The sequence below is a fragment of the Notamacropus eugenii genome, chromosome 6 (assembly GCF_028372415.1).
Source record: "Notamacropus eugenii isolate mMacEug1 chromosome 6, mMacEug1.pri_v2, whole genome shotgun sequence".
NCBI classification, from domain to species: Eukaryota; Metazoa; Chordata; class Mammalia; order Diprotodontia; family Macropodidae; genus Notamacropus; species Notamacropus eugenii.
The window spans coordinates 205,598,413-205,625,001 of NC_092877.1; the positions used below are offsets into that span (position 1 = coordinate 205,598,413).

Here is a 26,589-nt window from a genome sequence, read left to right on the forward strand (position 1 = left end):
AAAGAGATTATGATCAGACAGGAAAATTTCAGAGATCATGGACATGGAAGTGGTGTGATTGTGTATGATGGCAAAATCAAGGATATGACCATCTTTGTGTGCATTTGAAATGGGGTAAAGGAACAGGTAATATAAAGTGAATAAGTTGAAGAATTGTGAGATTTGGGGGTTTAAAGGAATATCATTCATTATATATGTTGAAGTCCCCTAGTATGAGGGCAGGAGCTGGGGAGGACAGCAGGATTCTGAGAACGGCACTGAACTCATTAAGGAGAGAAGAGGACGGTCTGGAAGTTGGCAGACAACAGCTACCAGAATTTTAACTGGGTGGTAGAAATGAACTGAGTAAATCTCAAGGGAGATGTGGGTGGATGTGAAGAGTGGATTCCCCATAAACTCCCTCAGCATTTTAACATGGCCCCAGTATAATTTTCCAGCCTTATTTCACAACCTTCTAGACATCTAGAGTATCCTCACCCCTTACCTTTTCACTCAGGAAATCCAGGAGCTTCCTATCCTTTCAGGCAAACAGAAGCCATCTGTTCTGTTATTTCCCTGAAGGGAATGGTTTCTCCATCCTTTGAATTCCCTTAGTCTTACAAGAACCCTGTTGGGTGGGCTATTATAACTCCCATTTTATAGATAAGAAAACTGACTTGCTCATGGAATATTCTGTTTCAATCCATTTTTTCTGTGTGCATTTTGTGTCCCCTATTCATCTAGATGGTACAGTGGCTAGAGCACCTGGACTGCAGCCAAGAAGACATGAATTCAAATCTGGCCTCAGACATTTACTTAGCAGTGTGACCCTGGGCAAGTCACTTACTCCGGTTTGCCTCAGTTTCCTCATCTGTAAAATACGATGGAAAAGGAAATGGCAAACCACTCCAATCTTCTTTGCCAGGAAAACCTCAAACGGGATCATAAAGAGTTGTACACAACTGAAAAAAAAACTGACAAAAATAATTTCTTCAAGTACCTAACTTTTGACACAAGAGAGGAAAATATTCTCCTAATGTGATTTTTCCATATAAATATGAGGGTATTGACACACTGAGAACTCTATATTCTAGGGTTTGAAACTTAAATCATCTTTAATTCCATCTTCTTTCTCATCTCCTAAACCATTCTACCACCAAATCCTATTTTTCCTTATTCAAAATACATATTTGTTAAGCCTGCTATGTGTGCCTCCATTTAAGTCATTGCTATAGATATTGAACAACACTGAGCCAAGAATAGATTCCTGGGGCATCCTAGAAACATCTGCCTCCACATTAACATGAACCCAATAATGATGATTCTTGGAGTCCATTCAACCAATTCCACATATACCTAATGGGTTCTCAATTTGTTCTCAATTCTCAAAATGTGATCTGGGGACCCCTGGTGGTACCTTTTCTTTTATGGGCTCTATAAGGTTAAAACTATTTTTATAGTAATACCAAGATGTTTTAATTGCTAATATGGTAAATATTGATAGATATAACCCATATACACAAAAGCTCTTGGGGGAAATCCTCAATAATTTGTAAGAAGGTAAAGGGTACCTGAGACCAACAAGTTTAAGAACCGCTGAACTGACAGACCTTTATCTTCTCCAGAAAGTTAAGAGTTAGAGCCTTTATCAAAATCCATGTTAACTATGTCTTCAGCGTTGCTCTAATCTAGTAACCCAGATGGAAAGAGAGAGAGAGAGAGAGAATTACTTGGGTATGACCTTGCTTAACTTTCTAAATGCTCCCATACCATTCCTAATCTCACTCCCACTGATTCATTCATTTATTGTGACTATTAGGAACAAAATAGGTGCTAGGAGTGGAGGGAGATAAAAAGTTAAATAGTAACAGAATCCCTCCCCTGAAAAAGCTTATGATATCCATCAATCAACAGAGCATCTATCATGTGCCAGGAATTGTACAAGATACTAGAAACACAAACACAGTAATAATAGCTAGCATTTCTATGGTACTTTAAGGTTTGCAAAGTGTTTTACATCAGTTAAGTGAATAAATGGAAAAATGTATACTCATAAAGCTCTTATATTCTAATGGGTGAAGCAATAAGAAGCAGGGTAGGGAGAGAGAGAGAAGAAGGAGGGAGGGAGAGAGAGGCAGAAGAAGAGGGATGGAGGGGAAGAGAGAGAAAGAGATGGAAATAAAGCTGGAGGAAGGGACAGAGACAGGGAGAATATTTAGTAAGCACTCCTATATTCCAGACATTGTGCTGCTAAACAACAAGTCTGCAAATATAAACAAGAAAGGCACGTGCCCACGAAGAGCTTAGAGTCCAATGAAGGAAGACAACATATAAAGTGAATCCTGGAAATTGTTGGGGCAGGGGAGAGGGAGTGGTTAGGGGCAGTGATAGGAAGCCAAATCAGACCTGGATGAACTAAGGAATGAAGTCCAAGTTTTTGATGAGGTAGAGATGGTTCCAGAGAGTAGGACCATGGAGAGGGGGCTGCAGGAAGTTTATTCTGTACATACAGAATAAATATGAAGAGAATAAATTAAAAGTATTTCAATATAAGGTTATCGGGCAAAGGACAGTAGCAGTTGAGGGATTTGGGAATGGCTTTGTGGAGAAGGTGGTGCCTGAATTGCATCTTGACGGAAGAATAGAAAAGATAAGAAATAACCACAATACGTTTAACTCCAAATAAAACATGAGACTCACAGGTGCTCAGAATTTCAAGGAAATAAAAAGAATTTTCAATTCAGAATTAAGATAAAGATTGAAAAAATATTGTAGAATTTAACAATTAGAACTTTGGTGACTTGGAGAGTACTTTCAGCGTATGTTTTATTAAGTTACCCCTCTGATTCATATATGTATATATATATATATTCATCTCTCTAAGCAGATGAGGAGCTCCTTGAGACCAGGTAGCATGTCTTTTTTTTTAATCTCCCAAAATGCCCAGCACGGCTCTGGGCATACTTAATAAATACTTGTTGGTTCTTTGGTTTTTAGTAGTAATTAATCTGTGACATTCCCCACTCAGCTGGTCTGCCTTATTTCCAAAGGCTTAGGGTTTGGGGAGTAGATGACAGCTAGATGCTCTATACAGAGGTCAGATCCAAGGCCTCATTCATGTGGGGCTCCTGCTTCCTGACCCAACAGCAGAACAAGCCAAATACAAGAGCAAACGCTCACTATTTGTAGCAAGCAGCAACAATGTGGAAGCATGAGGCACTTTTTTGTCTCCAGCAAAATTTCACTCACTAGAGAACCATGGGTAGCACAAAGAATTAAAGCACACACATTATTACCTAATCTCATTTTAGCTAAATTTTAAAGTCTCTTTAACCAATCTTTTCCTGAAGTTTCTATCCAATAGCTATGTTGTGCAGATTAATTAACATCTCCTTCTCCTCCCTGACCTCTGGAAGAGGCACCACTGAGCTAAGGCGTAATCCATCAATCAACAAACATTTATTTAGCACATTCTATGTGCTCAGCACTGGGGTACAAAAAAAAAGGAAAAGACAAGTCCCTACCTTCAAGAAACTTACAATCTAACTTACAACATGCAAACAAATATATACAAAGCAAGTTATATACAGGATAAAAAAGAAAATAATTAAAAGAGGAAAAGTAGTGGAATTAAGGAAGTGGCTCCATGGATAAAGCCCCAGACTTGGAGTGGGGAAGATCTGAGTTCAAATATGACCTCAGAGATTTATTAGCTGTGTGACCCTGGACAAGTCACTTAACTTCTCAATGCCTCCGCAGTTCTTTAAGATTGTAAATTACAAAGAAGGTGCCAACCTCCATCGGTAGAGGGAATATATTCAACCAGAAGGACCCTCTCCCAATGAAATCATCAGGTCCAGTCCTTATCCTAATCTCCAGTTAGTAGCTCTTTGTTACTAATTAAGATAACATTATTCCTAGAGAACATTTTAATTGTCATCTTCCATTTTGCCAAGACTCCATTTTCCTCTGATTGTAAAGGCACCTAGATGTGTGATATAGACATGCTCTAGGAGGAAAAAATGTGAAAAAAATGTGCAAAAAATTATACATAATATATGTGTGTGTTATACACGTATATGTATGTACCTACATACATATATGTGTATGCACATATTCATACACATGCATACATTTTTATACACACACAAGGCCCAGATTTTACACGTTTTGTGAATGAGATTCATAGCCAAATCTTTCTCATGAATCTAGTCTTGTATACAATACTCTGTAGAGGTCCTGGAGCAGAGTCACAAAGAAACACACAGTTGTGCCATCCTGCTGTGACAAAGTCTTCTTCCTCCATCTTCCGTGAGTTTATGTACAAACAGTACAATGAAGGCAAGTTGACAAATGCCACCAGTGAGTGCTATTGGTTGAGTTTAATTTGGCCCAGCCACTCTGGAAAGCATTGAGAACTGTGTTCCCAAATCTCTTCACACCCTTTTACCTAGGGATGCCATTACTAGGCCCAGTGGCTAGTGGTAGTATTCCCTTCTCCTACCTCCTCCCAAAAAAAAAGAAAAGAAAAGAAAGATTCACTGAATCATCTTAAAAAATTCACAGGAGGAAGTTCATCAAACTGCATGTAATATGGAGTTGTGGTTTCACATATAATTCTCTTTTTCCTTTCTACTTGTGGATGGAAATATTCTCTTTGTCTCTGTCTCTCTTTGACTGTCTGTGTCTCTTTCTCTCTCTGTCTCTGTCTTTCATTAATCCATTAGACTATGAGCTCCCTGACTGCAGAGACTAAGAGACTGTCTTATGCCTCTCTTTGTATCTCCAGAATTGTTACAATGCCTGGCACATAATAGATGCTTAATAAATATTTATTAGCTCTCTCTCTCTCTCTCTCTGTCTCTCTGTCTCTCTGTCTCTCTGTCTCTCTCTCTCTCTCTCTGTCTCTGTCTCTGTCTCTCTCTCTCTCTCTCTGTCTCTCACTCTCTCTCTCTCTCTCTCATAAAAATATTGCTCCTGATTGAAGCCCTACCGTAGGTACCCTCAGAACGGAAGACAGATATATGTTATCTATCCACATCTATATTTCATTCATTGCTAGGCTAAAAGCTTTATACTTTTGCAGGGAAAGCATAGTATATTGAGTATAGTAATTAATTTGGAATTAGGAAAGAGATGGATTCAAATCCCTCATCTGATACCTACTAGGTTGGTATCCAAAGCACTTAATCTCCCTGAGACCAATTCCCATTAATGTTAGTGCCTTCCCCTAGTAATTATCTCTGATTTATCCTAGATGGATGGATGGATGGATGGATGGATGGATGGATGGATGGATGGATGGATGGATGGATGGAAAAATAGATACATAGACAGACAGACAGACAGACAGACAGATAGATAGATAGATAGATAGATAGATAGATAGATAGATAGATGATAGATCTTGTTTGTGCATAGTTGTTTTCATGTTGTCTCCTATTAGACTGTGATCTTCTTGAGAACAGGGACAATTTTTGACTTTTCTTTTTATTGCTAGGGTTTAGCATAGTGTCTGGCAAATAATGGGTCCTAATTAGATTCTTGTTGATTATTGACTGACTCAATTTCCTGATCCCTGAAAGGGAGTGATACTTATTGTACTTCACAAAATTTGTGTGAGAATCAAATGAGTTAGTGTATGTAAAGCACTTTAAAATGCTATGTAAATGGATATATGACCAAAGGATTTAATGGTGATGGGAACTATAAAAATATGTACAAGCACATAGCTCATATAATCAGTCTTTCTTCATTAGAACATTCCTCTTCTGGTCAAATGTATCTCAAGATCTACAAAACTTGCAGAAGTTTGCTGAAGGAGCGGCTCTATGCTGCCAGAACTGAATCTGTCAGTCAGTCAATCAATCAATCAATCAGCAAGTCTTTATTAAGGACCTTTATTGCCAGGCACTGGGAATGGGAATGGGAAAACAAGTACAAGAAATAAACCAATCCTTGTCTTCAAGGATCTTTCCATTCTATCGGGGCAGTTGAAGCATGTCAGCTGGTCACCAGGAGTAAGATACCCCATAAAAGAGAGAATGCGTTCCATTTGTCATTCACTGTCCAAGAAAATTTTTTAGTTCAGCCCCCAGAACTTAGTATTTCCTTTCAACTATCCTGAGGCACTAAATAAAGTCCAAGATTGCCCTATGAGCTGGTTCACAGCTCAGGTCAAACATTAAGGGAGAGCCCCAAACAGGTAGTCCAGAGGCTCATCAGGGATTCAAACCATTTCTAGATTGAGTTTACTACATATCTGACAATGACCATCCATGTGCTCCAGGTTTCTACTCAGATCTTCCACTTGGCTGGCATTTAAAATACAATTTTTCAATTCAAATTTTCACTTGGGTTTGGGTTTCAAAATGAGGTTCCTATTGAATTGTTTTAAATTTATGGTACTCAATTTCATAATTAAATAATTCTCTCTTTGGACAGTTTCTTACTCATTTTACAATCACTTTAGCTGATTTAGTTTTGGTTTGGCATCATGTCACATTCATCAACTCTGTTAAGACTTCAGTTACTACTTAGAAGGCAAAGTACCTCTAGCGACATCATTACATCCCACTAGCTAGCACAATCTGTTGTAAATTCATTTTCTTAGATCTTTCATTTGCGTTCTGGAGGTCTTGCTTTTAATTTGATTACACTTGCTGCCCACAGTCTCAGGAGACCTGAACCAACCTTGTATCCCCTTACTTCATGTACATCCCAAGGAGAACTGAGAACAGTGAGTGCTCCCAGCATTTGGTTGAGCGTGGGTGGGATAGAACGTGGATATGGTACTGCCAAACCTTTGACAACGTGGGGAGGGTGTTCTTAAAGGAAGAGATAGCTACATTGTGCCCTCTGGTGGCCCAAACATAGTTCATCTTTTGCTGAATTGCGTTTATAGCTTGAGAGCTGACAGGAAGGAAGAAAATAAGCATTTATTGTCTCTGTGCTAAGAACTGAGCCAAGGATGTTACAAATATTTGATCTTCATAACAATCTCAGAGGCTGGTGTTATTATTAACCCTATTTTACAGTGGAGGAAACTAAAGCAGACAGAGGTTAAATGACTTGCCCAGGGTCATACAGCTATTGAATGTCAGAAGTTAGAGTTGAAATGAAGTCTTCCTAACTCCAAGCCCAGCACTCTATCCACTGTGCCATCTAGCTACTTCTAGATAGACTGAAAGGAAGCTCAACAGCAGTTTGATCCAAGCCTTTTAATGCTAAGGAAACTGACATCCAGGGAAGTTAATTGATTTGCCAAAAGTCATCTGGATAGTGATTATCAGAGGCAATATTTGAACTCCCTGTCTCTAGAACCAGTGGCTTTCTCCACATTAACAGCTATTAACTAGAAATTATGTGCCCCTCTGGTCTAACAGAATACAAAATTAACGTTCTTGTTAATAAAAGCTAACCGTTCTTTGGCACTTTGGGATTTACAGAGTTTCTTTCTTCACAACTTTGTGAGGTTAAAGGTATAACCAATCTCATACCCATTTTACACATGAGGAAACTAAGACTTGGAGAGGTAGAAGTAAATTTGCCAGTTATTCCAACTAGTAGTTGACAAGGCCACACAGTTTATAGCCAGGTCTCTTGACTTCAAGGAAAAACATTTCTTTGATATCACATCATCTTATCTACCCAGTATTTTCCTGGTTCTCCATACCTTCTGCTTTCTACTCACTGACCTTAGCCTGAAAGGACCAGGGTCTCTCAGTGCATCCTGGGCCATTTCCAGCCATCCTGATGAATATCAGGCCACTGGATCCAGATGGCTCAGGAGAAGAAAGTGAGGTTGGTGACCTTGCACAGCCCTCCCTCACTCAAATCAAAGTCAACCATAAGTCATGTCATTATCTTGATGTTATGGTCCTCTTTGAGAACAAAGGACAAACACAGCCAACAACAATCTTATCTACAAGTGCCCAGTACCCTCATGTCTATGGTAATCATATCTCCTGAACTCAGAACTGGTTCAGGTGGTCAGGCCAGCTTTGCCTTACTAATATCATCACATGAGCTCTTACCCTAGCACACATGCAATCCAGGGTTTGCGGAGTTTGCACTAAAACTGTCAGAACTCCTGTCATCACCATTTACCACATATCCAGTATATGTGTCACACACATGTGGGACAGACCCATCCCCAGTTGTCCTGTCCTAAGTTTTGCCACTGGACACCAATGACTCTGGAGGAGAGAGTGAAGCTAATGATTCTGCACAGCTCAGTCTCACTTAAATCCAATTCTCTTGAGAGTCAAGACATCCTCCTCCTGATATCATTGGCCCTCTTCGAGAATGAAGGAAGAACCCCAACACACACATACATACTGTACACATAACTTAAGACATACATGATATGGATTAGTAGATATGTGTTTTCATGAGTAATTGCAGTGTTTCTTTAATCTCTAATTCATCATTTTTTTGTGATTTTCAACCCTCTGGACATCTTTTCTTATAACACTTATTGACTTGATTCATTCACATAGTGTTTGCTGAAATATTGAAATTTCTGGAGCACTTTAGTTATAATGGAGCAAAATTATGTTTGATAATAGGATTGTTCCCCCCCCCCCTTTAAGATTCTATACTTATGCTGGCCCCTAGTTGCCTAGCACCTCTGGCTTGTCCAAATCTCCCCTTCCTAAGAAGTGAATAATGAAAGGGATCCCAGAGGTCATCTAGTTGAGCTCATAACTAAATGGCGCTTCCTCTTACACCATGTCCTACAACTGGATGCCCAGCCTCTGTCTGAAGACTTCTAATGAAAGGAACCCAGTTCCTTACGACAGAGACAGCCCATTTCATTTTTAGATAGTTCTAGCTGTTAAGTTCTTCCTTACATTAAGGCTACAAATGTAATTTTGTAACTTGTACCCATTGTTCCTTGTTTGGCCTTTGGAAGGAAGACAAGCAGAACATGCCTACTTCCCCTTTCATGAGACAGAACTTCAAATACTTCAAGATAATCTTCGTGAGGAAAACCTTGCCCATTTCCATCTGCTCGTCCTCATAATGGCATGCTCTGTCCTGGCCCTTTACTATACTGACGACCTTCATCTGGATGCTTTTCAGTTTATCTTGTCCTTCAGCAGCGAGGTGGTGCAATACATAGAACACTGGGCCCAGAGGGAGGAAGACTTGAGTTCATATCCAGCTTCAGACACTTAACTAACGGTGTGACCTTAGGCAAGCAAGTCATTTAACCTCTGTTTGTCTCAATTGTCTCATCTATAGAATAGGGATGATATTAATAGCACCTACCTTTCAGGGCTGCTGTGAGGATCAAGTGAGATAATAAAGATAAGTAAGGTATATATTGGTAAGTTGATTTTAGACTACATAGGAACAACCCTATTTATTGGTGTACACTGGGAAGTGGATTTTAGACTGCATAGGCACCTCCTCAGTTAGAACACAAGTATTGTTTCATTGGTTCTGTTTGTATCCCCTGGCACAGTGATGGAAACATATAAACACTTGATAAATACTCCTTGAATGACTAAAATCAAATCATCTGTACTGGCTACTAATGAGTAATCTGGACAAACCCCTCAATCTTTCAAAGAAATTTTTTCTAGCCAAGCTTCCCCTCTCTTATACTTGTGAAGTATTCAGAACCTCCACTATCAAACTCTTTCTCCCAACTCTTAATTAGGTTCTGATGAACTATTCCATACCAAATCATTAATGACTGAGAACATGGTCATGTGTTACCCTCTCTAGGAAGTATTTACATCTTAATAAGGCACAATGCCAGTGACTCTAAGAAATGAATCTCTAATGTTAGAATTCTAGGAAAATTTAATCTAAGGCTAGTATGTGAAAGTTTAAGGGAGTGGGAAGGAGAGAAGTCTTCCAGATGGCAGCTACCACTGGCAGCTATCCATTACGCCTACATGGTAGCCTTTGGTAAACAGTGGGTGAAATACTCGTGTTGTATATTATCATTTCTCAAGTCTTCCTGACCTTGCTCATGTCTTCACTTGAATTATGGGATAAACAGGATTCATTCAACCTATACTTACTTAGTGTGGCAATGTAGGGATAACAGATACAGGTTGGACCTGTGATTTCATTGGTGCAGGAAATTCTTCCTTCCAGTTCAGGTCCAAAGCTTCTCTAAACTTTTAGTCTTAGAGACTGGCCTAGAGCACTGGGATCTTAGGTGACTTGCCCAGGACCACACAGTCAATATGTGTCAGAGATATGTTTTCCTGGCTTCCAGGACAGCTCGCTATCCACTACCCTCCCCCAACACTGGCCCTCATCACAGTATAGCTGTGATAAATAAAGGTGAATAATACTTAATCTCTGCTCTTAAGAAACATGTAACTGAGGAGATAAGACATTCATACAGATAAATATAACATATAGTATAAAACAGAGCCTGAACTGGACATAAAAGAGGTAATATATGGATAGAATTAGAGGAGAAGTCACCTTTGACTGGGAGGATCAGAGAGGGCATCACTGAAGCATTTGAGTCTGGGCCCTGAATGACAGCTAGGATTCTAAGAGGTAGAGGTGAGACACATTCTAGGTTTATGGAGAAGCCTGAATCTTTGATTCTGATGTAATCTCAGAAATCTCAGAAGTTATCCAGTACAAATTAAAGCTTAGCAAGAATCTACTCTATAACCCCACCCCATGCCCTACCCCAGGGGTGAGCCATTCTCTGTTTCAAGACTTTCAGTGATAGGAAACTCACTGCCTCCAGAGGGAACTCATTCCACTTTTGTACATTTTCAATTGTTAGTTAGTCCCTTCTTCTACCCCTACACCAGCCATGTCATATGTAAACCCATCTCTGTGGACCTTTCTTTTCATTGCTCCTGGCACTGTCATTTGAGACCAAATAGAATGATCAGATATTAAACAAGCATTTATTAAGTACCTACTGTTTGTGAAGCATGATGCTAGGCACTAAGGAGATGTAAAAACAAAAATAAAACCATCCCTCTCAAGGAGCACACATTCTAAACAAACCACAGCCTAGCCATCATGCCCTTCCCACATAATCTCTTTTCCCTAATAAACATCCCAAACCTTTGAATGATAAGGCCTCCATTGTTCTTACCTTCTACCAAGAAGACTAAAAACCACTCTCCTAACATCTTCCTCCATTCATTCCAAACACAGAGAGTTTAGAACAGGTATCAAGCAGATATAGAAATTTCTCAGTATGCTACATTGGAAAGTAGCACTGGCTCTGGGTTCAAATCCTCTGATATGTATGACCTCTGTGACCTTGGGTAAGTCACTTGCTCTCTACAAACCTCACTTCCACTCCTGTAAAATGAAAGGGTGAGATTAGAGATCCTCAGAGGATCTCTAATCTCATGCAGAATTTTTGTTTTGGATTCCTAGTAGACAAGCCATGTTTACCCATATACTCAAATAGACTCTTACTTCTGGAGTTGCATCCATCAGTGCAGATCAAAACTCATCCATGGTGGTTAATATGGACATATGTTTTGTGTGACTTCCAAATGTATAATGGATATAGTATTTCTTGCCTTCTCAGTGGGAAGGGGTGGAGGAAGGAAAAGAATTTGGAACTGAAAATAAAATTAAAAAAATAAAAGAACATCTGTAGCCATCCTGGGTAACTTTTGCCCATATTCTCCCAGAAGTTCCCCAAAGGGGGTTGACCCAACCCATTTAACAAGCCATATGTATTAAGCATAAAATGTGTGCTGAACTGGACACTTTTGCAGAATGTCAAAGATACAGAAGTGTTAGGGTCCATTTGCAGGTCATATGAAGTTCAATCTGAGTGATAGAATGTATGCTTTGGTACTCTTATGAATTATCAGCACATAGACAAGAAGGAGTCTAGGGTCAATTAGCCCAACTCAGTTAGAGTATAGTATTAATGAAGCCATGTGCTTCCCATCTACAGTCTAACATGAGTCTATGCTCTGTAACCCAGCCAAACTGCCCTGTTCCTTGTTTTTCACATACCACACTCTATTTCCATACCTTTTCACTGGCTATCCTACGTACCTGAAATTACCATCTCCTCTTACCTCTACTTCATACCTCTTCCTTTAAGACCTAGTGGAATGCAACACTAATACCCTCCTTTCCAAACTACCCTATGTTTAACTACTTTGTGTACATTTAGATTTGTTCACTTTATATTTATTAGACAGCAGACAGACTTACATGTTTGTAAGTCCATTAGAATGTTTGCTTCTTGTGAGCAGGAACTGTTTCATTTTTCTCTTTGTATCTCAAGGCCTATCAGAGTGCCTAGAACATAAGACGTTGATTTTCAGTGCTTGATGATGGATTTATTCAATTCCATAGCCCATAGTCCACATGCCTAAACTTACTGAGTCACATGAGGCAGTGAAAATCTATCATCTCAATTGTAAAACAATCCAAGACCTATTGACTAGTCAGTCCAATTGCATTTTTCCAAGGAAGTATCCTACAATGCAAATAAAATGATTGTCAAAGCAGTATACTGTAAATAAAGTAGCCCCATGAGACTGAATTTAATCAGAGAAATCTTTCTCTGGAGTAGTTATTGTATCATGTAAATGACCTGAAGGTGAACAGTCTCTGAATATGTATTTGACAAACACAGATGTTCTCATTTGGGACAGACGGGTGGGACTTTATGGAACGGGAATGTTTCATGTGTTTGGAGAATTGTTGGAGTTTCTTAGTGGGAGGATGAGGAGAGAAGGAACTCATAATTTTAAGGTTAGATAAACTTTCCAATTATTTCACAGTCTTTGTTCTTGGTAAATTTGCAATATTAGCCAGAGTATTATGATAACCCCTCACATCTCTTTCCTTTAAGGAAAGACAGACAGACAGAAAGAGAGAGAGAGAGAGAGAGAGAGAGAATGTTGGGGGGAGAGGAGGGGTTGAGTTTAGTGAACCAACTAGAGTATTTCCTCAGCAGCACAGTGAGCCAAAAATTGATTGTTTCCAAGTATTCACTCTCCTTTTTGTTGTTAGTGCAAGAAGAGTTAAGATGCCCATTTTTATCTCTGTCCTTGGATAGAGAGGGGGAAAACCCAAGGGAAAATCCTGGAAGCAAACTCAGCAAGACCATGAAAACCTGCAGATGAGTTAGAGCAGATTCCAGTATTTTTACTAAACATTGATCTTGACTTTCCAGGACAAATGAATTTTCTCAGTGAATGCTTGTGACTACACAATTTCATGTCTCCTATAGGACACTTTGTGCAGAAAAGAGAATATAAGTAAAATTGTGCTCAAAGTTTATTTTCAAATTATGCCTATGGATGGAAGATATATGGTGCTTTAGGTGCTTTTCCCAAGGAACCTATCATAAAATAATTAGCCAACTTAGCTCAAGCTCACATCCCTGAAGTTCTTAGTATAGGCTCTAAATAATGTTTGAATATAACATGTAATAAAGAGACTATTTAAACAGTCTAAATAGGGAATCAGATACATACCAGAGTGCTAATAGTGCAGTAGGGTTCAGAATTCATAATAAGTCATGGAACCTCACAAACCAAAGTTGAGAAACCAAGAAAATTGGAAATATCCAAGTCAAATTTGAGGCGAAGAAAGTAGAGTGTGGGACCAATCTATGACTTCTAAGGCAGTTGGAGCTCAAGCTGTAAGCTTCCTAGAATAAAAATGGGTTAGAGATAACCCTATACATTTCATTATAGGTTGGGTAAATATTATCTTGAGGAGATTACTAAAACTACTTAATAAGTTGCCATTTGTACTTCAAAGCTAACTTGCAAAAACTGGATGAAGAGAAGTCGATTACCATTTATTGAATATAGGCCTTTTGAAGTATTAATAAAGAACATATTGAATTTTACTATAAAATGGGTATTTTCATGCATGTCACCTTTTATAGTTTATAAACCGGAAGGTAGGGATGGGAAATAGGAGTCATTGTTGGAATCTGAGATTAACAGTTCTTTCTATTGGCCTTTGGATATTGTCTTTTTCATCAGTGATATCCATTGAATTTTCACATAAAAGAGAGAAAACATATGAGAGGCATCATGGCATAGAGAAGGGAGTGAGAGAGTTAAGAAGACCTGGGTCCAAATTTTACCTCTGCCACTAACTGTGGGATCATGGACAAATCAATTAAGCTCTCAGAGCTGTGGGCAGCTCTAATCTGTGTCAATGAAAGGAATTTTCACACCAATGAAATCCCACAAGAAAAATATCCCTGACCTGTTGAAATATAATAAAAAGAAGCATGCATTCTTTAGACAATACAGAAGACAGCGTCTCTTTTGAACAATTTCCCCAAATATATTGGCCATGTCTATTTGTTTTGTATACTTCTGATGGGCTTTAGAAATAGAAAGGAAAACAGGAGTTTGAAACAGCTTGTTTTCTTCTTCTAACTAACTTAATAACTCTGTTTTTTGAGTTTCAAATAAAATTAGGCTGACCTTCTCATGCTAACAACATAGGAATTTGAAAGAATTAACACATTTGGTTTCTATTTGGTGTGTGTGTTTTTTTTTCCAGAAAGAGAAGAAAAGCGGACTGTTGAAACTTCTAGCAGGAGCATCTACCAAAAAGAAATCTCGCTCACCCCCATCTGTGTCCCCAACTCATGACCCTCAGGCAGCAGTCGCTGAGGGAGCTCTCCAGGGTGCTGTGGGACCTGAAGTGTCATTGCTGTCTAGCCACGGAAGGGCTGGTTCCTGCCCAATCGAGAGTGAGATGCAAGGGGCCATGGGGATGGAACCACTGCACCGGAAGACTGGCTCTTTGGATCTGAACTTCTCCATCTCATCCCCAGTCAGGCAGCCTCCTCCTTCCATGGCAGCCATTCGTCCAGAACCCAAGCCATTGCCCCGAGAAAGGTAACAAGGATAAGTGAAATAAACATTGTGTCCTTCCATGTTCTTTGTGGCACAGGAGGGAAGGGTTGTTTAGTCTCAACATGGGAAAGCAGCATGGTCCAATGGAAGGAACATTAAATGTGGGATCACGGGACCTGGGTTCAACTTCTTGCTCTCCCACTATATGGTCTATACGTAGCCTGTCTAGACCTCAGCTTCATCATGTTTAAAATGAGGGGGCATATTAGATGACATTTAAGGTCCCTTTCAACTTTAGATCTATTTTCCTATATGGGCCACCTTTAGTGAGGAAGATAACTCGTTAGAAACAAGTTAGCAACCTTGAGATGGGTAATATAGATTAGAATATCTGCCTCCATCAGGAACAGATTGAGAGACCCTTATTCTGAACCTAAGCCTATCTTGAGAAGCACCAAGTGTAATGTAACAAAATCAGAGGTTATTCTCTCCATATAATCAGTTAGTCTGTACATAAACTGTGCTTTGAATTTTCCTAGTCATATATTTCCTAAGATCCTTATGTATCTCCTAAGAAGATTCCATAACTTCTGTCAGAAAGCCTTTCCCAGTTTTCATTGTTGGAAAGTTATGCATATCTCACAGAAACTTCCTGTGCTGCAATTTAAATGTACCTTGTCAAATGTCCACTTTCTCCTGAAAAGACCAGTCAGAACCTTACACATTTACTGAGTCAGGAGACAGAGAGAAAATATTTGGGTGTCCTGTTTAAGGTTCAGTCCAGAGAGATCTCTTTAATTCTCTGAGCCATTTGTACCGGGTGAAATTGAAATCTTGGGCCACCAAGGAGAAAGTTCAGAAATGGCCACCTTCCACTCTATTAAGTAGAAAAAAAACACACCTCCAAGAGAAAAACCCTTCCTCCCACTTCCATGCAAAAAAAAGGAGGGAAAGCTTGTTCAGGTAAATTTACACTTAAAAATCCATACCTTCAAGGAGGAAGAAGGAGAGGGATTGTAGGTTGCAAAAATGAGTGTTGGCAAACCAGGCTTTATTCACCCAATTTGTTAAACATTACGGAAGATGTCATCTAAAAGCAGACTTGTTTGGAGTCCTTTCTAGATCTATTAAAAAGAATTGTATTCCAAATTTAGAGCCATGTTATAAACGTAAGCCTGATGTGGGCAGTTACAGTAAAAATGTGTAATAGGCAGAACCAATGCACTGAAACAATTAATTTTTTTTCCTCACCTTCTTTCAGGAGAGACAAGTAAATCACAACAAAATTAGCACAGACAAGGCATTTAGACTCGAAGGGGGAGGGTGGGTTTTTTTGTCTGTTTTTAGAAATCACAAACAAAACTTTCTGGGACATTTCCTGAGCACAGGACTTGTCTAGCAAATCTCCCTCCACCTTGTATATCTATAATTGATACTCTGAATGCCAGGCCCACTAAGATCCCCAAGTATCAAAGGATTAAGTTTTTTTGGTTCACTTTGCCAGTTCATTTGTTTTTTTTACCAAGACGGGAAACTGGGGCCTTTGTTTTAAATAAGAACAGCAATATTAATAAAATGAACATAACTGATGCATTTTAGAAGATTTTCAATGTGAAAGTTAAGTACAAGGGAATCTACTTAAGAATGTCCATCCCTCCATTTCCTCATCTGTAAAACAAGACCTCCTTATGACCAAGGACTGTGTCACTCCTGTGCTTAGCACAGTAAGTACTTAATCTAGTATACTTAGTATACTTAACTTCTAGTATACTTAATTAGTAAGTTCTTAATAGAAATGCTTTTTAATTAGCTGTAAAATGAGGGTTTTAAAATCATGAAATCTTAAACGTAGAAGGGACATTAGAAATCATCTCAATCTAGTCTTTCACCCACATAGGAATAGACATGTCTTCTGTTGCTGCATATAGAATGGAAAAAGTGAATGAGTAAGGAAAACATCCAGAAACAATAATAATGATAATAGAATTTGTAGAATATTTTAAAGTTTATAAAACATTTTACAAATATTATTTCATTTGATCCTTACAACCCAGTAAGGTTAGATGCTATTATTACCCTATTTTACAGAGAAGGAGACTGAGGCAGAACATGGTTAAATGACTTGCCCATAGTCATACAACACAGCCTGTGGCTAGATTTGGACTAGGGTCTTTATGAATTCAAGCCTACTGCTCTAACCACTGCACCGCCTAGCTGCCAAGATCAGAAAGGGCAGATTCCAGCATCACAAGGAAAAATATTCTAACAAATGGAGACATCTACCCAGACTTCTCCATTGTAGCCCTTCAAGTATTTGCAGAGCTCTGCCATGTGTCTCCCCAAATTCTCTCCCCTCCAGCTTGAACAGCCCCAATTTCTTCTATTTTCCCTTATGTGACTTGATTACAGATTGAATACTAGATTATCTCAAAAGATGTCTCCAGCTCTGAAACTTTTTGTTTCTTGTTCCTTATTATTAATTTTATGACTACAAAGTCCTAATACTTTGTATTTTTACCAGTAAGTTCATTTTATTCTCACAATAGCCAGAGTAGTCAGAAAATTCCACAAACCATTACTGTATATTCCCATTAATTGCATTTTACTCTACCACTTGTTTAGCTTCAGATGCTTTTTAAAAAAAAAAAAAAGCCCAAAAGGCCACAGAAACCTTTGGCATAGGGTTTAATTCTCCTTCTCCCCCAGACACTCTGTAAAAATCTCAGTAAGTGCAGGGGAAAGCCTGAGACCACACACAGTTTTAGAGTAGACAGACACCAAATTTCACTCTTCGAAGGCCTGTCACTAAACAAGCATTTTAGAAATATGTGTCAGACACTTTTCTAGGTACTGGACACACAAAGACAAAAACTAATCATCTCCTGCCCTCAAGAAGCTTAAAATCTCTAGAAATCACCCAGGCAATTGCTGGAGTTTCAGTAATGTGTTAATATTAAGGCATAAGCTGGTGCAGTGGATAGAGTACCAGGCCTTGAGTCAGAAACACTCATCTTCCTGAATTCAAATATGACCTCAGATACTAGCAGTGTGACCCTAGGCAAGTCATTTAACCTTGTTTGCCTCAGTTTCCCCATCTGTAAAATGAGCTGGAGAAGGAAATGGCAAATCACTCCTGTATCTTTGCCAAGAAAACCCTAAATGGGATCATGATTGAAAAATGACACAAGAATTAAGGCATAGAATTAGAGCTCTCATAGAATCATAGTTCTAGATCTAGAAGGAACCTCATAGGTTATTTAGTTCAATTTCTTATTTTTTCCAGATAAAGAAATTTGATGTCCAGGGACTTTTTGATCCTCAAGGTGGAGTCATACCAGAGGACAGTGGGGCATTTGCCCCAGTAACCCATGAGGAGAGTTAGAAAGGAGGGGAGCAGCTAGCTCTGCCTTGGGATTTGGGGAATTTCCCCACCATGTTTAGTGGTACTAATGGGAGGAAGTAGAGCGTGGTAGAAAGAACACTAAGCAAGGGGTTAGGCCTGATCCTACAGCTAATTCAGCCTTAACAAGGCCCCTCCTCCCCTGCCTGAACCTTAGTTTATCCATCTGCAAAATAAGGGTTTAGACTACTACTAATAACAACAAAAATAGCTAAGTTTAAGGGTCACAAAGCATGTTAGCTGTCTATTGTGTTCTGCACACCAACCTTATAAGGTTGGTTCTACAAATATCATTAGTACCATCTGGCAGAGGGGGAATCTAAGTATAACGGCTTATCCAAAGTCCCATAGGTAGTAAATGTTGTAATCAGTATTCAAATCCAGATCCTCCTGACTATAAATTCAGGTTTTATTCCACTTTGATCACTCTGCCTTAGATTATCTCTAAGGATCCTTTTCATGTGATCTCAAAATACTTCAAAACATTCATCTGACCCTATTTGTCAACTATCTCTTTCAGTCATTTGACAAATGTTGAAAGAGCACCTGCTGAGTTTGGGGGAACTTTTTTATGGTTAGAGAGTTGGGAAACATGGCTGAAAAGGGAAAATTAAGGCTAGCAGCTGTGTGTATGTACTATATATACATACATGCTCTAGGGAGGGAGGATGGAGGAAATGGAGGGCTTCCATCAAAGTCCCAGTTGGAATACCACTTGCTTCCTTACTCAGAGTTCAGCATTTAATTTTACATCATTCACTTAAGTATTTATTTGTCTCACCTTCATTGGGAACCTACTGTGTCATGTACACACTTTCCTAAGGTTTCAGATCTAGTGATCTCCTTAAGAAGGAGAAAGTAAGAAATGTCCTCCCCATCTACCCATCCACAGAGATGCAAGCAAGTGAATGGAGTGCCCATCCCTGGCAGTGGGTAAACCCAGTGCCACTCAAACCCATCATCATTAGATGAGTCCGTTTTGAATTTGTATCGTTGCAGGAAGGATTAGATGGTCGCCATGATACAAATAAAACTAATTGCAATATGCTGTGATAAAGATTTATTTTGATTTTCACCATTTTGATTTCTGAAGTCTTGAGTCTGAAAATAAGCTGTAATTGAGATAACCTTAATTAAACACAGCAGGACAGATTCTCTAATTGATTTATGATTTAACTTGCATTGCACTGGTGTAGCCACAATCCTTAACTGATCTTGTGACTCTTCATGCCCGTAATGGGGAATATTAATTACCTCCATGCAAAAGAAAGAATAGTGCATGGTCTTAGAATAATCTGAACTGAAACGTTAAACACTTGTCTCTTCTAAATTCTTCTCACATCCATCTGTGCTCATTAAACCCCTGAATTGTTCAGAAGCACCAAATTACTTTTTTTCTAACAAATTACATTTTGGAAACTGCTTGTTTGTGTCACATCTGGCAGCTGAGGCAAAAGCCAGAACTGAGCTGCTTGGTTACTGAGAAATCTCATCTTTTGCATTTTTTCCACTTAAGAATGGGGGAGTAGGGAGAGTAGGTGGACAGAGAGTTGAAGCAAATATAATAGAAACAAGGATTTGTACATTCTTTTCTCCCCTCTAATTGCTTCTCTGTGCCATGGTCGTTCAATACACACACAGCCCAGACTCAGCTTCCTATACCAGTGGAAATGTCCAGAGAGTGTGAGCATGTGCAAAAGGAGAGAGAGAGGAAAGGGAGGAAAGAACCTACCTCTGTGTATTCTCCATTGTAGCCTGGGCTGTTTCTGACCTCCCAGCAGCCATCTGTTCACATTTGTGCTACCCTAAACAGAGCAGTCCCAGGGACTGCTTGCTCTTCCTGGCATTCTTGAAGAGACTCTTGCAGATGCCAGAGCAAACAGGGCCACCATGCCAGGAGTTTGGCTTACCATCTTTATGACCACTGGCAAGGGCTAGAAATGGATTTGTTCCCTTGCTCGGATGAAGGTATTTTTTTTGGTGGAAGTTACAGTCTGGGTTTATAAAATCCCCCAGTGCTATCCTGAGACAAAAGGTGAATCAACAGCTGGAAGCCTGACTTAGATCTCCATCTCCAGGAATGTTAACACTTTATTAACACAGAAACGTAGATCTACACACAGATGTATGCAGAGACCTTTTACTTGCTATGTGCAATTATACAGAAACCAATTTCCCTCCCCAGAACAGCAGCCTCTTTCTCCTGACATCTTTGACCTCCTTTCACCCCTGACAGTGAAGGTGTTTCCCACACAAGAAAGCAAGGTAGCATGAATAAGAGATTTTTGTTTCCCTAGCTCAGTGTTTTCCACCAGGCTTTCCAGTATTTGATTGAATTTTGTGACTATTTCCAAATAATCCCAGGTTTCTGGAGGCTGTGGGGATAATAGATCAACTCCAGCTGTATTCGCCCCAGAGGGCTTCACAGGACAGCTGACTTTGAGAAACCCTACTATGGAAGTCTCTGATCTTTGCCTCTTGGGCCCACTTGCCTTGCTAGGACTCTTTTAGGAAGTCAGGAATAAAGTTTTGCATCTTAGAAGCATGTAACACAGACATTGGAGGGAAGGGGAAGACAGATGCCAAAGTTGCTGCTTCCCACTGCTGGAGATTTGGAAGACTCCGAAGGAACACCAGCCAGGAGTGGACAGCCCCTTAGTTGGCTTTCTGGATCAGACTGATGTAGAAGCTTTACTCAGAATGTCTGTCCTCAGGGCAGCTGTTTTTACCTCAAGAATCTGCCTCTTGGCCTCTGAAATCTATTCCCTCAACTTCAGGAATATCTTAGATCTGGAAAATACCTCAGGGACTCAGGTTACAGATGAGAAAACTGAGGCTCATGGCATTAGTGACTTGCCCAAGACCACAAAGGTCGTAAGTGCAAGAGGCAGGACTTGAGCCCAGGTCCTCTTGACTGGATAACCAATGGACTGTTTTGCCTCTCAACAGGAAAAGTAATAATAGTGAAAAATGAACCACAGAGAAGTGTAATGGATGGGGAGGATGGAAAAGGGAGCAGTTGAAAACATTTTTTCCCTTTTTGGAAGGGATCTGGGATTTCATTGGCATAAGAAATTCCCTATGAAAAAATACCCACTACCAAAGCAAATTGGCACCTGCTCTAGAACTAAAAATTTCTAGAGCTGTAGTTCTTAACCTTTTTTTATTTATAGACCCCTTTAGCAGCCTGGTGAAACCTATAGACCCCTTCTCAGAATAATGTTTTTAAAAGCATAAAATAAAATATTTAGGATTACAAAGAAAACCAATTATGTTGAAATATTGTTACCAAAATATTTTTAAAACAAATTAATTTAGTAAAGAAAAATATTTGATATGATTGTACCTATATAGCCTATATCAGATTGAATGCTGTCTTGGGAAAGGGGGAAGAGAAGTTAGAGGGAAAATTTAGACCTCAAAATCTTATAAAAGTGAATGTGGAAAACTAAAAATTAATTAATCTTTTTAAAAAGCTTCATAAACCCGAAGGTTAACATCTCCAGTCTTAGAAATATGCTTGAGGCAGTGAAAGATTAAATGATTTGCCAAGGCTCCCAAAGTCAGTATGTATCAAAAGCTGGACTTGAATCCAGGGTTCCATGACTTCAAGGGTAGCTCTATATCCAGTATGCCACATTTCCTCTTAGAATCCTCTTAGAATCCAATAATATTGAAGAGGGAAAAAGATTCAAATACCACCTTGAGATTTCAGGTGTTGGATCAAAACCTTTGATGAAGCCAATCACTACAGTCCCTGCATCTCAAATCAATCACATGGTGTCTCCCCTTAAATAGATTCACCAACAATGACAGCCTGGAGACACCAAGGTCAGGCCTAGGGTTTGGCACTGACTTAGTCAAACATGACTACGGTCTGATCTTCTCATTCATCACCTTGGAAGCCATCTGACTTGAGGAGATGCTGCATTCCCATTTCTACTCTGCCTATAATTGAGGTGTCCTTATCCCAGAAGTGGGGTGAGGCCATAAGGTGACAGTACATGATAGACTGTTTCCCCCTCCTCAGCTAACCATGCACATATCAACTCCTGTTATTTGCCTTTACACATAGAAAGGGAGTGACAGTCAGATTTATTATCCAAGGAAAAAAGATGACCAATTGATTTCTTTGGATTTGGAGCACACCAGGGTGTATGCCAGGGCTACTGGGTCTTGAGAAGCAACTGTTAATTAGGAAGTTAATGGCAGAGATGCTGAATTCAGCTGAACCCACTTCCAGAGTGGTAGGAGCTTTGACCACACAAGGCCCTCTATGTTCCTTGTCCCAGTGAAGTTTCATCTTCCCCAGCTGGCACAGAAGCTGTGCCCACACAAAGATGTTCACAGCCGGCCCTGCCTTCCACAAGATGTACTCGCTCTCTTCTCCCATCAGCAGCAATCAGCTCTGCTGATTCAAGACAATGCTAGAAATTAAAGTCCTCGAGCATGAGCTTAATTGTCAGTCTGGAGAGATGATGATTTTAAGCAAATACTGGATCATCCCTAAAACGTTAACTGAGGTACAGCAGTTGTTTAACTGCGTCACTTCCATTCCTCCACAAATAGAGTGTGTGGAATCAATGGGAGATGGTTCAGCTGTCTTCAGTTCAGGGATTTGCATGGAGGAAAACAGCTATTGATCTTCAAGTAATCCACTAGCCAGCTCCTAAATCCTCACACCTGCTGAGGCTTTAGACTATATATCTATACCAGAGGTGTCCTAGGTTGCCTCATACAGATAACAATGTGACTGCAGCTCTTCTAGTTCAAGCATTTTTGTTTATTTTTCAGTTGTGTCTAACCCTTCATGATCCCATTTGGATTTTCTTGGCAGAGATATTGGAGTGGTTTTCCATTCCTTCTCCAGCTCATTTTACAGATTAGGAAACTGGGGCAAACAGGGCAAAGTGACTTGTCCAGGGTCACACAGCTAGTAAGTCTCTGAGGGTGGATTTGAACTCAGGAACATGAGTCTTCTTGACTGGAAGCCCAGTGCTTTATCCACTGAACCACCTAGCTGCCCAGTTCTAGCAGAAATGACCTAATACTTCTGTTCATTCACTCAGGATCCCCTCTAAAATTCTAAGTGGGAAGCAGTTTACTATAATGGCCTTCAGTGACTCTGGAAGAGTATGAGGTTGACAACTTTGTGCAACTCATTTAAATCTAACTCATCAGCAAATCAAGATATCACCCTGTCACGTCATTGGCCCTTTTTGGGAAAAGAAAGAACAAACAATAGGCTTAAATAGGGTCCAGAGTCCAGGAAAGTTAGCTCTCAGGGTTTTAGTTCAATGGACAAAAGAATCCAGACAAAGGGCAGGAGGTAATGGTAGCAAGGATGCAAGAAGAGAGCTAAGTCGACCACGTTGATTGAGGAGTTCTCCCTATAGCGGGGATCCCAAAAGTCTTAGTGCACTTTTAAGCTGTTGTGACTTGAAAAGTATAAATGCTAAAAAACAACAACCAAACTTACAAAGCTAATCTGAAAAGCTAATTAATGAAAATTTTAAAATATCAATATGTTCCTTATTAAAATTCAGTGCAACTTAGTGGTTGAAACACTCCAGTTGATTTTAGAACTTTGTAAGAACTTTTTGTAAAAACCAGCTGATGCTCAGTGACAAAATCTGATCTGAGGATCTAATGCATACATGAGAGTTTTGATGTGACCCTCTTCCCCCTGCTTTCTTCAAGACTCAACTAAAGTACCACTTTCTACATTAAACTTTTCTTGACCCTTCCCTTCCCCACAACTACTAGATCTCCTTCCCTAAATTTCCTCATATTTATTTTTTAATTCGTTCTTTATATACATATGGCCATGCATGTTGACTTCTAGAAAGTTAGCTTCTTAGATGAGGGTCTTTTTCGCATTTTTTTTTTGTATCCCTAGCATTTAGCACAGGGCCTAGCACACGGTATGGATTAGTTGATTGACCTTCTGTGTCCCATGAGTCGGCTTGGAGTTCTTAGAGGTCAGATGTCTAATGAATTTGTACTTTCTCTCCATTTACTTTCCATTTGCACCTATCACAGTACTCAGTTCCAGGACCCATTTCCTTATTTCCCTTCTAGTCTTTTTTTTTCCAACACACTCCAGACCATAATAAATCAATCAATAAGCATTTATTAAGTGCCTACTATGTGCTAAACACCAAAGACAGTCCTTGACCTCAAGAAACAAACAATCTAATGGGATAGAAAACAAATGTAGACAGAGCAAGCTATATACAGGATACATAGGAAATAATTAATGGAGGGAAAGCACTGGAATTAAGAAAGGCTTCCTGTAGAAGGTAGAATTTTAGTTGGGACTTAAAAGAAACCAGAGAAGTCAGTAGTGGGACCACAAAAGAGGGTATATCCTAGGATTTGTTTATAAATGAGAAGACAATATACAAATTCAGAAATGATACAACAGGTTAAGGTCATTGGAAGTTAACATAAACAACATATATACATATATACGTGTGTGTGTATATACACTATGTATATATAGGTGTATATACATATATGTAAATATGTGTGTGTATGTGTGCGTGACTAGCAAATCTTCACAAATCCACTCATATTACTCAGAAGAGGCAACCTGGAATAAGGAATCCAGCTTTGGACTTGAATCAATGAGCATTTATCAAGTTCTTGCTAAGTACCAGTCAAGCAACCAGGTGGTACAGTGGCTAGAATGCCAGGACTGGACTCAGGAAGATCTTAGTTCACATTTGGTCATGTGACCCAGTGCCAGCAGTTAACCCTTATCTGCCTCTGCTCTTTATCTGTAAGATGGGGACACACTGGAGAAGGAAATGGGAAACCACTCCAATATCTTTGCCAAGAAAACCCCATGGACTTTCCATGGCGTCATGTATAGTGAGACATAACTGAATGGCTGACTAAAATGACTGACAAAAGCTGGGCATGATGGTATGTTCTGGGGATACAAAGAGAAGCAGAGCAAACAGGACTTTGCCCTGAAACAGTTTCAATCTAATGAGGGTGACAGCCTCTAACTAGTTAGATACTAAATCTGCACAAAGTAAATGAGGAATAATCTGAAAGGAAGGAAACCCCAACTAAAGAAGGTAACCTTTGAGCTAAATCTTCAAGGAAGCCAGGCAAACCAAGAGGCAAAGGGGAAGGGAGCATTCTAGACTTTGGAGAGATCCAGTATAAAGTTACAGAGATGGAAAATGGAGCATTGTGTTTGAAAAACTACACGTGGAAAGTGCAATGGATAGTAAAATGGGTGTGGAGTCATTTTGCTGAGTTCAAATCTAGCCTTGGACGCTTACTAGCTATGTGACTCTGAACAAGTCACTTAACCCTATTTGACTCAGTTTCCTCATCTGTAAAATGAGGAGCGAAAAGGAAATGGCAAACCACTCCAGTATCTTTGCCAATAAAACCCCAAATGGAATCATAAAGTCAGACATGACTGAAATGACTGAAGAACCACAACCATCTGAGTTCCTTTGAAGTTCTAAATCTAAACCTATAGTCTTGTGACCATTAAAAAAAAACGCCAGTCCAATCTGTGGTAGAAATCTGGTGCTGAACAGGTGATAGGTCCCACTGTACTCTACCTTGGTCTGACCACATCTGAAGTACTACTGTCTATCCAATTCAGAAAGACACTTTTTAAGAAGTTCATTGGTAGGAGTAAATGTGCAGAGAGGAGTAAATTGTCAGAAGGTAGGAAGAAACTGGGTTGTGAAGATTTTTAGATTGCTAAGAGACAAGTTTATATTTGGTACTAGAGGTAATAGAGTCACTACATTTCATTGAACAGTGAATGAAATGGTCTACACTTGAAAAACCACCTAAGGATTTGTTCTGTGAATTTGGATTCAATCAAAGGGCTGCACTTGAGGACCTATAGGGCCACATATGACCCTAAGGCCACAGGTTCCCCATCCCTGATCTAGTCCAACCAAATCATCAATCCTGTCTATAACATCGTTGAAAAACAATCATCTGATCTCCCCTTGAAACCTCCACTGGTGTGGAAACTTCCTATGTAATGAGGCTTCCTAGTCTATTTTTTCTATAGCTTTGCCATCTTGTAACTTTCAGCTGCTGGACTTGGCAGGGCAAAGAAAAGTCTAATCCCTCATCAACCATTCAAATATTTGGGAATAGTGACCATGTCCCACCTAAATATTCTCTCCTCCAGACTACTCATCCTCAGATGCATGATTTTGGGTCTTCCCACCATCCTGGAATGTTCTTCAGCCTACCAATGAACTTCTTCAAATGTGTCTTTCTGAATTGGATAGACAGTAGTACTTCAGATGTGGTCAGACCAAGGTAGAACACAGTGGGACCTATCACCTGTCCAGCACCAGATTTCTACTACAGATTGAATTGGCTTTTTTTAATGGTCACAGGACTATAGGT

The 26,589-nt window shown here is 39.5% G+C and overlaps 1 protein-coding gene across 2 annotated transcripts in view; it reads left to right on the plus strand.

The window, feature by feature from the left end:
* SH3RF3 (SH3 domain containing ring finger 3) overlaps positions 1-26,589 on the plus strand; it is a 617,431-nt gene that overhangs the window by 586,813 nt on the left and 4,029 nt on the right. For both annotated transcript variants that reach the window (XM_072621836.1, XM_072621838.1), the window contains one exon: positions 14,488-14,828. In XM_072621836.1, coding sequence (XP_072477937.1) covers positions 14,488-14,828 — 341 coding nt within the window. The remainder of the gene's footprint in view (positions 1-14,487; positions 14,829-26,589) is intronic.